This window comes from Periplaneta americana, chromosome 9 (assembly GCF_040183065.1).
Source record: "Periplaneta americana isolate PAMFEO1 chromosome 9, P.americana_PAMFEO1_priV1, whole genome shotgun sequence".
Lineage (NCBI taxonomy): Eukaryota > Metazoa > Arthropoda > Insecta > Blattodea > Blattidae > Periplaneta > Periplaneta americana.
The window spans coordinates 155,824,344-155,839,120 of NC_091125.1; the positions used below are offsets into that span (position 1 = coordinate 155,824,344).

At 36.5% G+C, this 14,777-nt stretch overlaps 1 protein-coding gene and 2 non-coding genes across 4 annotated transcripts in view; 1 reads left to right on the forward strand and 2 right to left on the reverse strand.

The window, feature by feature from the left end:
* The window catches only part of LOC138706656 (propionyl-CoA carboxylase alpha chain, mitochondrial-like), a 98,286-nt gene that overhangs the window by 15,338 nt on the left and 68,171 nt on the right, over positions 1–14,777 (reverse strand). For both annotated transcript variants that reach the window (XM_069836200.1, XM_069836201.1), the window contains exons 11-12: positions 13,956–14,272; positions 8,850–8,986 (exon numbers count right to left, since the gene is read on the reverse strand). In XM_069836200.1, the coding sequence (XP_069692301.1) occupies positions 8,850–8,986; positions 13,956–14,272 (454 nt within the window). The remainder of the gene's footprint in view (positions 1–8,849; positions 8,987–13,955; positions 14,273–14,777) is intronic.
* On the reverse strand, positions 6,708–6,784 carry TRNAC-GCA (transfer RNA cysteine (anticodon GCA)). Its single transcript has one exon. It is a non-coding gene; the product is annotated as a tRNA-Cys (tRNA).
* Positions 7,162–7,238, forward strand: TRNAC-GCA (transfer RNA cysteine (anticodon GCA)). The gene has a single exon. It is a non-coding gene; the product is annotated as a tRNA-Cys (tRNA).

Below are 14,777 nucleotides of genomic sequence, written 5' to 3' on the forward strand. Positions count from 1 at the left end.
AAATGTCAACTGTAGTCTAAGCTGAATAATCATATTTTGTAAAAATATATAATAAAAATCTTCAATTTTGCTAATAATTTGTCCACGTCTGTAATTAAAATTGTCATTCGAAATTCAGACCCTCTGTCATCATTAGGCCTACGTAACACTGACCCCTTCTTCAGACATCGCACTGTAATATTTGGTATTATACCTGTTGCGGATTTTTATAATAAAATTGAATCTACAGTATTTTTATTTGCTTCATTTTTCACATCTTTATTATTTCTTCATTAGGAATTTCATTTCATTTATTATATTCCATAGATCTACATTAGCAATGAAGCTTTAAGATGTGGAAGAAGTCGAAATTTTACAAGATTACTATTACAATTACAATTGAGGAACGTTTTTGCAAAAGTCGATAGATGCAGAAATTTCCGAAAGTGAGTTATATATGGATAACGTATGTTTTCTAGCTTCCGAATCGACCTATGAACTCGGATTTAGCGAAACTTGATTCATACCGTATGTACAGACCACCAAACTTTCCAGGCTTTTACAAAACTCGTAGATGATGTCAGTTAAAGCAAAACTCGATAGATGCTCGAGTTCTTATTTGAAATATATGTAGGGTCAAATAAAATAGTTTTAAGCATAGTAGGCTATTTCAATCAATTTACTTTTATTTGGGTTGCCGGCAGAAGTGGAATGCTATTACTCTAGCGGTAAATCGCTGAGACGGAAGCTATTTGTTTTCCCTCCCTAGTATATACAGTCACGAAGCTTGAGTTGTTGAGGTTGCTAGGAACAATAGACTGTGCAGGTACTATTTCGCATTGTCTGTAATGAGGCAATAGTAGCGATCCTAGTGGTTAGCAACTATCTATGGATGCATATTTATTACATATTGACCTTCGTGACTGTATATGCTAGACTGTGCTAAAGCTGCACTGTTTAGGATTACTCTCATAACTGTAAATCACTGAGGCGAAAACTATTATCTATTTCTCCCACTCAACTTGCCAGTGAAGTGTCGAATATGAAGTGAAATACATTTCAAAACAGAATTCATTCACGAGTGACTTCAACGAGTTTTAAGTAAGAGCGTTTTCCAATGTTGTGATATTCTAGTTAGTTTCTGTGTGTGAATAATGGATCCAGGAGATGAAATGATTATGATTCAAGAAATAGTGAGTGGTAGGAAATCCAGAATTAAAGAGAAAAGTCCTCTTACAGGGAAGCGTAAAACAAAGGAGTATGAACCAATATAAAATGCTCTCATGGACTTGAAAACTCTTTCTCCAATCCAAAAGCTACAGGAAGTAAGCAGTGTGAAGTGGCAGAGTTAACCTCTGATGACATTAATGTATTTCACAATAAATTTAAGACTTTATGCAAAATAGATCAGGACAAATTACTTATTAAGTTCATGACTATCACATCACCGAAGCGTAGGGTGGTGAATACCGAGTCTTCGAAAAGAAAACAAAGTGTATCAATTAAATACAGTATCAGGAAAACAGATGGACAGATAATCTCTGTTTGTGCGACGAGTTTCCAAGGCATAACTGGTTTCTCGAAGGACCGATTGTCTCTTCTGGCAAATAGATTCTATTCTACAGGACAGTCACCAAGGGAAAATATAGGAGGAAATACTGGAGGTAAGAAGTATGAGAATCTTACAATAGTTGTTAAAAATGACATAAAGATGTATAAATGCAGAGAGAGCCACTATACCAGGGGAAAATCTAGTAGGGGATATCTGCCTCCAGAACTCTCTATTAAAACAATGTGGACAAATTTCTGCGAAAAAAAGAAAAAACTTGGGACTACTTGAGACTTGCTCACTCTCGAAGTATAAACATATATTTTACAGTTATTTCAACCTGTCATTTAAAACTCCACTTACTGATTCCTGCTCAACCTGCAAAGGCTTATTCCAAATAAAGGCAGAGACAGACTTTGTGAACAAAAATGAACTCAGGACCCAATATGAACTACATAAACTCCGTGCAGACAAGTTTTACAAAATTATGAAAGATGATAATCCAGAAGTAATAAAGATATGTTTTGACTTGCAACAAAATCAACCTCTGACGAAATTATCAGTGAGCGAAGTGTTCTACGCAAGACAAGTATGGCTCTACAACCTCTGTGTTATGATACAAAGACACAAGAAATTAAGGACATTTCATTCTATACTTGGTTGGAGACCCAGTCATCAAGGGGATGTAACCAAGTCGCATCTGCATTGCTAGACTTTTATTTAATGTAGAAAAAATCCGCAACTAATGCCCCTTCCACCATTCATCTGTTTTCTGATTCTTGTGCCAGTCAGAACAATAATATCATTATGATGGCAACTCTCATGGCTTTTTTTGGAGCAGTATTTTTACTCGCATTCTTCATTTCTTTTCTGATACGCGGTCATAATTAGGCCTATATGGCTCCAGATCGTGTTTTCGGAAGAATAGAAAAAGACTACAGGAGAATGGAAGACATTATGGGCCGTATTCATAGACATTTTTAGCGCGGGCTTTCGGTAGATTATCAGCGTTTTTCGTACTCATAAACCAGTGTTAGCGATAGGATATGATTTGAATTCTGTACTAGTAACCAGTGGATAGCCGGGACTAGCTTAGTACGCTCGTAGCGCGTGCTGCGAAATGTCTATGAATACCACCCTATGACTTCCAATGGCTACCACAAGATACTAGAAAATCATGGCACAGTCAAGAATCTCAACAAGGACTGGAAGATCATGGACTTAAAATCGAATGTCTAAAAGGTGTTAAGATCGACACTGCCATTTAAGATGGCTCCACAGCGAGTGATCACTTACAGTAAAACTTCGGGAAAACATCGTAATGTTTCTGTTACAGTGCAGAACACATATACAACATGTCTAGTGGCAGTGTGTGTGCTAAAACCAAGAAATAAAACATGCGGTAGTATGTTAAACTCCCCTGTTCTTCCAGAAGTTACTGCAACATGGTGTCAAAAGAAAAAAAAGAATGACGTTATGAAACTCAAGCAGTATTTTGAAGTAACAGGCGAGGCAAAGGACTTCTACGCAACCGTTCTATAGCAGATGTGTCCCATTAGACTTTACTGATAAAATTTGTGTTGACACCAGTGGCGGCTGGTGATTCAAAATTTTGTTCGTTTACTTTCTTACTACAAAATATTAGGCCTATCATGCTGCAATCGTAAAAATTTACAAAAACTCACTTATTTATTTCCACAATGTTCTCCCAGAGAGTCTCTTCGTAGTGTCATTAGAGCGTATCCGTTCATAAACGAAAGGAATATTCGCACTTAACTTTTAGTTATTTATGGCACTGACGAGTTCAGAAACATTCAGGCTGTGTGTTTTCCTACTCTCCTCCGAACAAAACACAAGGAAAACAGGGCAAAGATTTTCTTATTTTACAGCCACATAACCACTGAAACTTCTCGTACGAGTCAGAATTGAATTTTCTGTTAAACGACTTGGTTTTGGTTTTCACGCTGTTTCAAGGTTCGGAGTCGATCTACCAAGACTCTTAATCTCACACTTCTCTTCTAGGCTGCGCGATGAAAATGGATGTTCTATTAAAGACTGAATTGTTATGCAAATCTAATCTTTCAGGTAAAGCTTCCTGTAAAGCAGATTTGAATCATTTTAAGGGAAAAATTGTTCCGAGGCCGGGTATCGATTCCAGGACCTCTGGTTGAACGTACCAGCGCTCTGCCAACTGAGCTAGCCGGGAACTCCACCCGACACCGTCTCAACTTTTCCCTTTATATCCACACAACTCGCGTGGGCTGACGAAACGCCAGAGATCCACATCGAGTGCACACAAACTCTGTTTGACTTGAAATTGTGGTTTTCTGTTAACGTACACAGTGACGTATATATTATGCAAATCTAATCTTTCAGATAAAGCTTCCTGTAAAGCAGATTTGAATAATTTTAAGGGAAAAATTGTTCCGAGGCCGGGTATCGATTCCAGGACCTCTGGTTGAACGTACCAGCGCTCTGCCAACTGAGCTACCCGGGAACTCCACCCGACACCGTCTCAACTTTTCCCTTTATATCCACACAACTCGCGTGGGCTGACGAAACGCCAGAGACCCACATCGAGTGCACACAAACTCTGTGTGACTTGAAATTGTGGTTTTCTGTTAACGTACACAGTGACGTATATATTATGCAAATCTAATCTTTCAGATAAAGCTTCCTGTAAAGCAGATTTTTATAATTTTAAGGGAAAAATTGTTCCGGGGCCGAGTATCGATCCCGGGACCTCTGGTTGAACGTACCAGCGCTCTGCCAACTGAGCTACCCGGGAACTCCACCCGACACCGTCTCTACTTTTCCCTTTATATCCACACAACTCGCGTGGGCTGACGAAACGCCAGAGACCCACATCGAGTGCACACAAACTCTGTGTGACTTGAAATTGTTTTTTTTTTATTTTATTGGGTTATTTTACGACGCTGTATCAACATCTAGGTTATTTAGCGTCTGAATGAAATGAAGGTGATAATGCCGGTGAAATGAATCCGGGGTCCAGCACCGAAAGTTACCCAGCATTTGCTCGTATTGGGCTGAGGGAAAACCCTGGAAAAAACCTCAACCAGGTAACTTGCCCCGGCCGGGATTCGAACCCGGGCCACCTGGTTTCGCGGTCAGACGCGCTGACCGTTACTCCACAGGTGTGGACTACTTGAAATTGTGGTTTTCTGTTAACGTACACAGTGACGTATATATTATGCAAATCTAATCTTTCAGGTAAAGCTTCCTGTAAAGCAGATTTGAATCATTTTAAGGGAAAAATTGTTCCGGGGCCGGGTATCGATCCCGGGACCTCTGGTTGAACGTACCAGCGCTCTGCCAACTGAGCTACCCGGGAACTCCACCCGACACCGTCTCAACTTTTCCCTTTATATCCACACAACTCGCGTGGGCTGACGAAACGCCAGAGACCCACATCGAGTGCACACAAACTCTGTGTGACTTGAAATTGTGGTTTTCTGTTAACGTACACAGTGACTTATATATTATGTTAATCTAATCTTTCAGGTAAAGCTTCCTGTAAAGCAGATTTGAATAATGAATAAAAAAAATTATTCAGACTGAATTGTATTCGTCTTAACTAGGGTCTATTTAATAGCCTATTATTCTTACGCGTAAGAAGCTGTTTTAATAAATTCTTACCACTTGCTCTCAACCAACTCGACTCGAGTAACTGCAGTGAAACGGAAAGCAAAAACACCAGTAAAATACAAGCTCACCCTCTACCCTAAAAAAAAAAAACTTGTTTTCGCGCCTAACTGCAGTCGCAGGGCGGGCATGTTCTGTCTTTAATAATAATAATAATAATAATAATAATAATAATAATAATAATAATAATAATACTTACTTATTGGCATTTAAGGAACCCGGAGGTTCATTGCCGCCCTCACATAAACCCGCCATTGATCCCTATCCTGAGCAAGATTAATCCAGTCTCTACCATCATATCCCACCTCCCTCAAATCCATTTTAATATTATCTTCCCATCTACGACTCGGCCTCCCAAAGATCTTTTTCCCGCCGGCCTCCCAACTAACACTCTATATGCATTTCTGGATTCGCCCATACGTGCTACATGCCCTGCCCATCGCAAGCGTCTGGATTTAATGTTCCCAATTATGTCAGGTGAAGAATACAATGCGTGCAGCTCTGCGTTGTGAACTTCCTCCATTCTCCTGTAACTTCATCCCTCTTAGCCCCAAATATTTTCCTAAGAACCTTATTCTCAAACACCCTTAATCTCTGTTCCTCTCTCAAAGTGAGAGTCCAAGCTTCACAAATAATAATAATAATAATAATAATAATAATAATAATAATAATAATAATAATAATATTTATTTGTCAGAAACCAGTGTACAAGGCCTGGATATGACATCGCCAGGTTCAATAATATAACTTACACACGCACACATACACTCACACATGCACAAACAAACTTAGCACAAATAAATATTTTGATTCATATCTGTGATTCATTCATTGTCACTCATCAATAGCCTGCCATCAGCTTCCATTTTCAAAGCTCGTTTACCTCCCTGTTCGTTTATCAACAACTGAAACTCCACATTGGCCAACATCTCTCTCATCCCCTCGCCCCGAAGAGATACCAAAGATCAAGCCAGTCTCCATATTTGTCTATGATAAGAAGTACGGTCGTTACTTTGGCAAGTCAACGATGAGGCTCCTACAAACGATTATAGTTGGATGAGAAACTTACTACAGCTGATCATACTAATCGTGTACTTAGACCACAATAATTTAACTTGTATTTTAAACCAAAATATCCGTAAATATTTTTAGGTGTAGCGCAAACTTGCTACAACCTTAAGGAGCCGCGTCTGGTTGACACTAATAATTTTCTTAAATTTTATTGGTGTTGTAATGAGATTCATATGAAGATAGAGTGCATCTATCGACTTTTGAAAAAAAAATCTTATTTTTTGCGCCTAAAGCTAACAAATAATAAAAAAGTGCTTATATTTTTCAAATCTACTTTCATTGCCTCAGAACAAAGAATGTTTCCTGTGAAAATTGTTGTTGTAAAATAAATATTTGTATATTACATATTCATTATATATGAGGTCTCGCCTACCTCACTGAATATTACACGACTACTATGTAGTAGCCAATGTGTATTATCATCATTCAATTCGAGAAAAATTCGTTCCGGCACCGGGAATCGAACCCGGGACCTCTCAGCTTTGCGCGCTGAGTGCTCTTTCCAACTGAGCTATGCCGGGACACGATCCACGGTGCCGGTCGAACTCCTCTCGTTGTAATGTTTTACGGCCTTACTACCTGCACTTTAGGCAATGTAAGTCATACATGCAGGAGCGCATATTTAAATGACTTTATGGCCATATTCAACCTCAGTTTGTGACATCACTAATAACAGTTAATACATCACATATTCATTATATATGAGGTCTCGCCTACCTCATTGAATATTACACGACTACTATGAAGTAGCCAATGTGTATTATCATTTAATTCGAGAAAAATTCGTTCCGGCATCGGGAATCGAACCCGGGACCTCTGAGAGGTCTAAAGTGCAGGTACGAGTAGTAAGGCCGTAAAACATTACAACGAGAGGAGTTCGGCCGGCAACGTGGATCGTGTCCCGGCATAGCTCAGTTGGAAAGAGCACTCAGCGCGCAGAGCTGAGAGGTCCCGGGTTCGATTCCCGGTGCCGGAACGAATTTTTCTCGAATTAAATGATGAAAATATTTGTATGTTTAAATTAAAAAAATGTAATTTCTGTAAAATCTTGATTTCTGCATCTATCGACTTTTGCAAAAACGCTCCTCAATTTTTACAATTTTTTTTATAATTTTTACTATATTTTACAATTTTTACAATTTTACAATTTTCTACAATTTCTTACAATTTTTAAAAATATTTTGGCGAGATGTAGTGAGATGAGGTGAGGCCCGAGGATTCGCCAAAAGATTACCTGGCATTGCAAAAGATTACGTGTCTTATAATGCTATATACTTAAACTTTTGATTATTATTATTATTATTATTATTATTATTATTATTATTATTATTAACAATATAAATTACTGTTCATATTTAGTAAATGGGGGAAAGGAACTGGCCACCCACCCCATTATCTCCTGACCTAGTTGCCCCATAAGTGGTGCCTTGTTGATATCACTTGTGAGATTTAAACTTATCTTCGAATAGTTAACTAAACAACAACAATTAGTAAATGTAACAAATATTAAACAAATATTAATTTAATCTTAGCCACTAATTTACGTAAAAATGTACGACAAACTAACAGATTTTGTTATAAAAGATTAGTTAAAAAGCTATGAATCAGCAAATTTTTTTTCTACAAAAATTCTAGACATGAACATTTTTATTTTTAAATACAACTTTAATTTTCATTTCTAAATTTTTAATTAAAAAAAAAAAAAGACAAAGCCATGTGAAGTAAAATGAAACAATTTAAAAAGAAAGAAAGCTTTATGATTGGACAACCTATAACAAGAAACTGAGTGAATATTTTTAATATTCAACATCCTAAGTTTTCTTAAATCTAAATTTATTTATACAGTGTTGTAATAGTACATTATGCTACGAGCCTATAATGGTAGTAACTAAGACGCGAGTATGTTTATGAAACAAGCGCAAGCGAGTTTCATAATTTCCATACGAGCGTCTTAATTACCATTATAGGCAAGTTTCATACGACTTTATATGCTCGACCATATTTCTAACTTGAAATTATTCATAAGTATTCATGTTATGGTTATTTAAGTGAGGAACGGAACTGACCTTCTAAATTGTGAGATGTGCGCAGACGCGAAAGTATTTATTTTTTCCGAGGAACGAATGTCATTGACCTTGATATAATCTAGAGAATAACATGAACGTTAATTTTGATATAACCTGGAAATTGATTTAGAATTGAAAAACGAGATGACGAATTGAATTTATTTGAATATTATTTATAATTAACGCTAATTATTATAGTAACAGAACATAACCTTCTGCGACAGTATTGGATTTCCACCCTACGTGACGTTTCGCTAGTTGTCTTTCGATTGCACATCCGAGAATAATCGATACTTGCGCTTTTATAATGCTACAATGGTGATTTCTGATTGGCTGAACAACTGAACTATAATGAATAGGTGTACTTTAATGAGGCGCATTAAAGGGTTGCTACCAGGTTTATAATTACTACATTTCGGCATGGTCGAGCATAAAATTAATGTTTATTATTACTGAAATGTTTCAACGAAAGTCATTAAAAGAAAATGTTTACCCAATTTAATATGCTACAAAGTACTTACACAATTTGATACTTTCCAGAGGCGTCTTTCGACACAAGCTGCAACACTTCTGGCTTGCCATTAATGTTTGTTTCAATGATAGGACTGGCAAGATTTATGTTATCTTGCAAGACGATTGTATCGCCGTTAAATTGGACCTGAAATGTTTAGACACTTACGATAATACTGCCACAAATATATAAATAAACAACAGTTATGTACGCGCCAATTTGTAATAAACTCAATACTGAGGGAGAAAGCTTAGATCGGACACTTTACTTTCTTAGTATGCAAATTATAAAGAGAAGAGAATGAATTCGTCGAAGTTCCCTAAGGCAGTAATGGAGTAATGGAGTATTGGCCAAATGGAAAACGTTCACTGGGTCGTCCCATGAAGGGATGGCATGAAAATCCCTTACACAGACCGTACCCGTACATTTATTCCACGAATGCTGCTGGGGAAACTGCCATATTTTACACTGCAATTTCTTATTCTGTAGTAGTCTACAGGTTCGTTCCAACAAGCGGTTCATGGATCAGTTCATGTACGGTTCCTGTACCATCTTATGCGCATTCGCTAGTTGAGCATCTGCTATGGCAGACGTCTCAATAGGGCCTTCTCAGAGCACTTCCTCCTCTTTATCTTTTTCAATGTAAGAGTGGAACAAGATGCAGGAGAAGTTCGTGTATCTCCGGATGACGTCATTGACCGCGACGTTTGAATAGACATCTGCAACCGCTACGATGTAACAGTCAGTCATTGTGTCCATCTCCGAGGAAAGAATGTTCTTATTACCGCAAATGTATGAAGAAATAAAAGCTTTCATAGGGAAAGCGAAATTGTGGGAGACGCAAGTTTCAGTGGGTAACTGTTACCACTTTATTAATCTAAAATTGTTACCTGATTTGAATCAAGACCAGTGTAACAAATATAATGAAATACTGAAGGACTTGAGAAAAGAATTTCAGATCAGATTTAAGATTTGAATAGTTCTAATTTAAAATAATTGCTTGTGAATTTCTAAGGTGTTTAGGTTATTTTTAATTATTGAAAACATTACGAAATATATTATTTAACTATTATTGTAATTAATATATTAATACTAGCGTAACGTAAGAATACTTACTTTAACAACCAACAAGTTTTTATTGTAATTTTATTATTGTTATTTAATTGAATTTTATCTTATTAAATATAGTATAAACTTAAAAAAAAAAGAGCGATACCAAAAACCTTTATTAGAAATGAAATATTGTTATTGTTTGGTCAACTGTTCGAAGACAGGTCTGAACCTCACAAGTGATATCAACAAGGCACCACTTATGAGTCAACTAGGCCAGGAGATAATGGAGTTAGGTGGCCAGTTCCTGGTGCTTAAATAATTACGTAACATGTATGGTTCTTCATGCTTCAGATGTCTTCTTTTTACTCATAGATAGTATATAATTAGAAAATAAATGTATTAATATTGTTATTATTATTATTATTATTATTATTATTATTATTATTATTATTATTATTACTGCAAACTACTTAAGAAATTCCTTCCGAAAACAACCGTCTATAGTGACAGTACAACTCAAAAGTGCAGCTTTGTGGCATTTCTCCCGCGACAGTTACAACTTAGCTCGCTCATGCTTGTAACATTAATCAGTGATCGGCTATCTTCGGGTACCGCGCTTATCTCTTCAGCTGACTATGTTATTTATACTTGCTCTCTATACCAACTTTTATGCGTTGGCCTTGAGACGCCTGTGCTATGGGATTGAAACTGGACTGGACGCTGTTGGAACGCTTTCGCGGATCGTTATGTACTAAATCCAGAGATGCTATAACTGTGATCATCTTTGCTAAGAACGGGATGCTTAATTATTATCGTTTCGCAGCTAATTCTAATTGCAGAAAATAGAATTTCGATCATTTTCTATAAAAAGATGACAAAAAATATGGAAGGCAAGAATTCCGATAATTCAACGTCGTGTACTCACTGTACTGGGGGACTCTCATCTAAAAATAGTTCTTTTTTTAATTATTAATGTATGTACGTTATTTATTATATTTTTAATCAAAGCTGCATGTTGAAATTGTAATTAACTGTTTCAATACCCAAATAATTTCCATTTCCTTTCTTTTTGGCGAAAATTTAAATTAAATCTCTAGTTTTATTATTCATCTGCACTGTCACTTTTCATCTTTAACCTCATTGATGTGAACAGTCGATCATGTCTTTCTTCAGTATCCAGGAGACGTTGGTGAGCTTATGCGCATGCGCGTCTTGCGTACTCTTCCTTACATGCCTCAATCCACGGACTACTTTTGACCGTTCCGAACCCGTGTCAAAAGCTTGTTGGAACGCCCGACTGCAGTACATGTTTCCGGTTCAGGACTGGTTCGGATTGTGTTGGAACGCTTTTTTTGTACTGCACGTGCTCACGATGGTTACGGACGGTTCCTGACTGTTGTTGGAACGAACCTTATAAACTTCGCACGAAAACATGACGACCTTCCCTCATACCCTTCACCAGTTAACTGCAGGCACGCGCAAGGGATAAACCCTTAGCCGAGTTGCCAGTTCTTGAAGTCATTGTGATTTGCGAACGTTTTTCAAATTGTGTTCCGTGAAACCGCGAATTTCAGCGAGACTATTAGGCCTATCTTTGTAAATATATCTTAATTTATAATTACTAAAGCAAAATTGGTATAAAAATGAGCAAACTTATTTTAAAAACACTTTATATTTATATTTTCACTAACATGTTTTGCCTAAATAAATAAAGAAATGCAGAATTATATAATAAGTGTTAAATTCTCATGTTATTGAAGTTCCAGAATTTTATACTTAATTAAGGATGTTGCGCTGGTAAAATTTTCGGAAACTGTGATCATTGAATAGCAATAATTTTATAAGAGAGTAAAATTAGATTTTATCCGCTTCGCCTTGGATGTTTACTCTAGTGTGCTATACAGTACAATATTTTATTCATTACTGGTATGTAAATTTGATTTTAAATTGTAGGTCTTTTCTTTGTAATGTGTTGTTGGCGAAGACGTTCGTATATATACTTTTTAATTAATGCTAATATGTTGGTTGTCATGTAGAGAGTGATTTAAGTGCTGTAAGTAGAAAACTTTTAAGCAGTGCTGTGAATAATGTCATTATGTTGGTTGCTAAGGACGGTGAAATAAAGATCAGTTTAGATACCAGCCATGGATAAATGTATTCCTTTTACATCATTTTTTCATAACACGAAAATCATATTAAAGCACGAAAGAATATATTTGTTTCTCTGCCAGTTTAGTTGCTGATTCGATGCAAATTTTCTGTAGGCCTAAGGAACGTTATGAGATACGAAATATGATTTAATTAAGGGGGCATATACACTTCTTATACCTTAAAATTCTGTTATGTAAAATATAGGGTTAATATAAAATTTAAATTTCTACACCAAGTTCATTCAGGTAAAACAACTTGTATAAATTTTTTTTTAGTTATTTAACGACACTGTATCAATTACTAGGTTATTTAGTGTCGATGGGATTGGTGATGGCAAAATGGTATTTGGCGAGATGAAGCCATAGATTACCTGACATTCGCCTTACTGTTGAGAAAAACCTCGGAAAACCCCCAATCAAATAAATCAGCCAAAGCGGGAACTGAACCCACGCCCGAGTGCAACTTCGGATCGGCAGTCAACTCAGCCAACTGAGCTACGCCAGTGGCTCTGTATTAGTTCTGAAGTTATGATTTTTAATGTAAAGTGCGGCATTGGCTGTAATAGCTATTAAGTGGAAAACGGCATGAGCTTTTTCCTCTTCTTCGCAAACTATATTCCTTAAAAACCCTTTTCCTGGTAATTCCGAAAGTGCTGGATAGAATGGAATGAAATTTTTTCTGCATTCTTAAACATAATGTACAAATCAGGCCAGAATATTTCCTCAAGTTTATTTGCTGTTGGCGATATCTCTTTCGTGTACTGTTCACATACTGTTCGACGAAGTAAATCACGCATAAAATCGTCTATCTTACCGAATTCTGTTTTATTTTATTTTTTCTTTAGTTGATAAACCGTAATTCTTAATTTATATGCCCCATGTATATTTTTTTTTTTACCAGCTCCGCCGGTTGCGTCCGATGTTAAGTGATTAAGATTTGTACTTATCAAACTGCCTCAACTTTCAATTACTCTATGGATAGAATTTCTAACGTTAGACACAATTTTAACACTTTGTTTTCTTAGCTACGCTCCTCTGCAATTAAGATATTCTGTTTTCTTCGACGGTGTTATTTGTTCTTGTCGTGATCTTCAGGTGAATCAGGAGGCCTGACTGCGGATCATCTGCTCCAACACTTATTAATCATGGCCGGAATAAATTAAACATATTGAAGCGCACAACGGAATAAAACAACACGTCGACAAATGTCTAAAAAGACACTGAGAACGGGTGAAAGCCATCAGGTAGAGGCAATGACTGCTAAATTTGGCAATGCTGGGATCTATTGTCTTTCTGCCACGCGGCTAGGGGTTGAGTAGAGGATGGGGGTTTATGAGGGATTACCAATTCCAAGAAGAGAGGCCGTCATGTTTCCGAGTCAAGTATACCGCAGCTTTACAACTCTAGTTCCAGGCAAATTCGTAAACATAAACTAAAACCAGATAACTGCTCTGTTCGCTCAAAACTACTGGGGAGTGACTTTCGGAATGCTATACTCTCGGCTCCACAAGTAAAGAACCCTGGCCTCACACCACTTCTGCATAGATGACAGTGATTGACAGGCCAGTTAGGGAAGTAGACTTGCTAAAACTTTCAGCTGTTGCCACGTTTGCTCTTGGCTGGACTCTTTAAATGTATTTTCTTTTGCAACTGGTTGGATTCTTTCAAAAATGGAAAATTCACAACACAGCATTCTCGGCGGTCTCCTGGCGGTATCTTTGTCCATAGTTTCACTAATTGTGGGAGCGTGTCAGTCAGATTTATGGCTTCCTGAATCCAACCCTGCAACGAAGGTTCTTTACTTGTGAAACCAAGAGTAAGACTAGCAGGGTCCGCACACTAAGGAGAAGATCGAGCGTAAAAGTCGGTGCAGATGTCAAATGACTGGAAATCTGTCACTGAAGAACACTTACTCTAAATTCCTTTCCAATTTTTTTGACGTGGCACTGCACTTCTTCACCAAGAAGAGTTATGTAAAGCGTCCACTCAGACGGGTCTTTGTGTTTCGCTGTTGATGGCCTCTCATTCAGGAATATATACGACCTGAGGTCCACCTTCGAATACACACACGAAGCAACTGACAGTATTCGTTGCTTGTCCGCCTTGGTCAGTTGCTTCCCCTTGAAGCCGTCTGGGTACACTTCATTTAAATAGTTCGTAGAGAGGCTCCCAGCAACGAAATTCTTTTCTGTTAAGATGTCTCTCAGCAGTGGAATGTTATGTGTAACACCTGCAATTAATGCCATCGTAACATTAGGAAATGAGAGTGAAGTATCTTATTTAATTTAAGATTGCTAATTTAAAGAAATAGAAAAATTTTAATAATATTTGAAGAGGTAAATGAAAGTGATATATGGGCATGCAACCAAATTATTAGATAAATCTATAAATAAATAAATAAATAAATAAATAAATAAATAAATAAATAAATAAATAAATAAATAAATAAATAAATAAATAAATGGACAAGTGAATGGACAAATAAATGAATAAATGAATGGACAAGTGATTGGACAAATAAATAAATAAATAAATAAATAAATAAATAAATAAATAAATAAATAAATAAATAAATAAATAAATAAATAAATAAATAAATAAATAAATAAATAAATAAGTAAATAAATGAGTGGACAATTGAATAAATAAACAAACAAATAAACAAATAAATAAATAAATAAGTGAATGAATGAATAAATAAATAATATAAATAAATAAGTAAATAAATACAATTA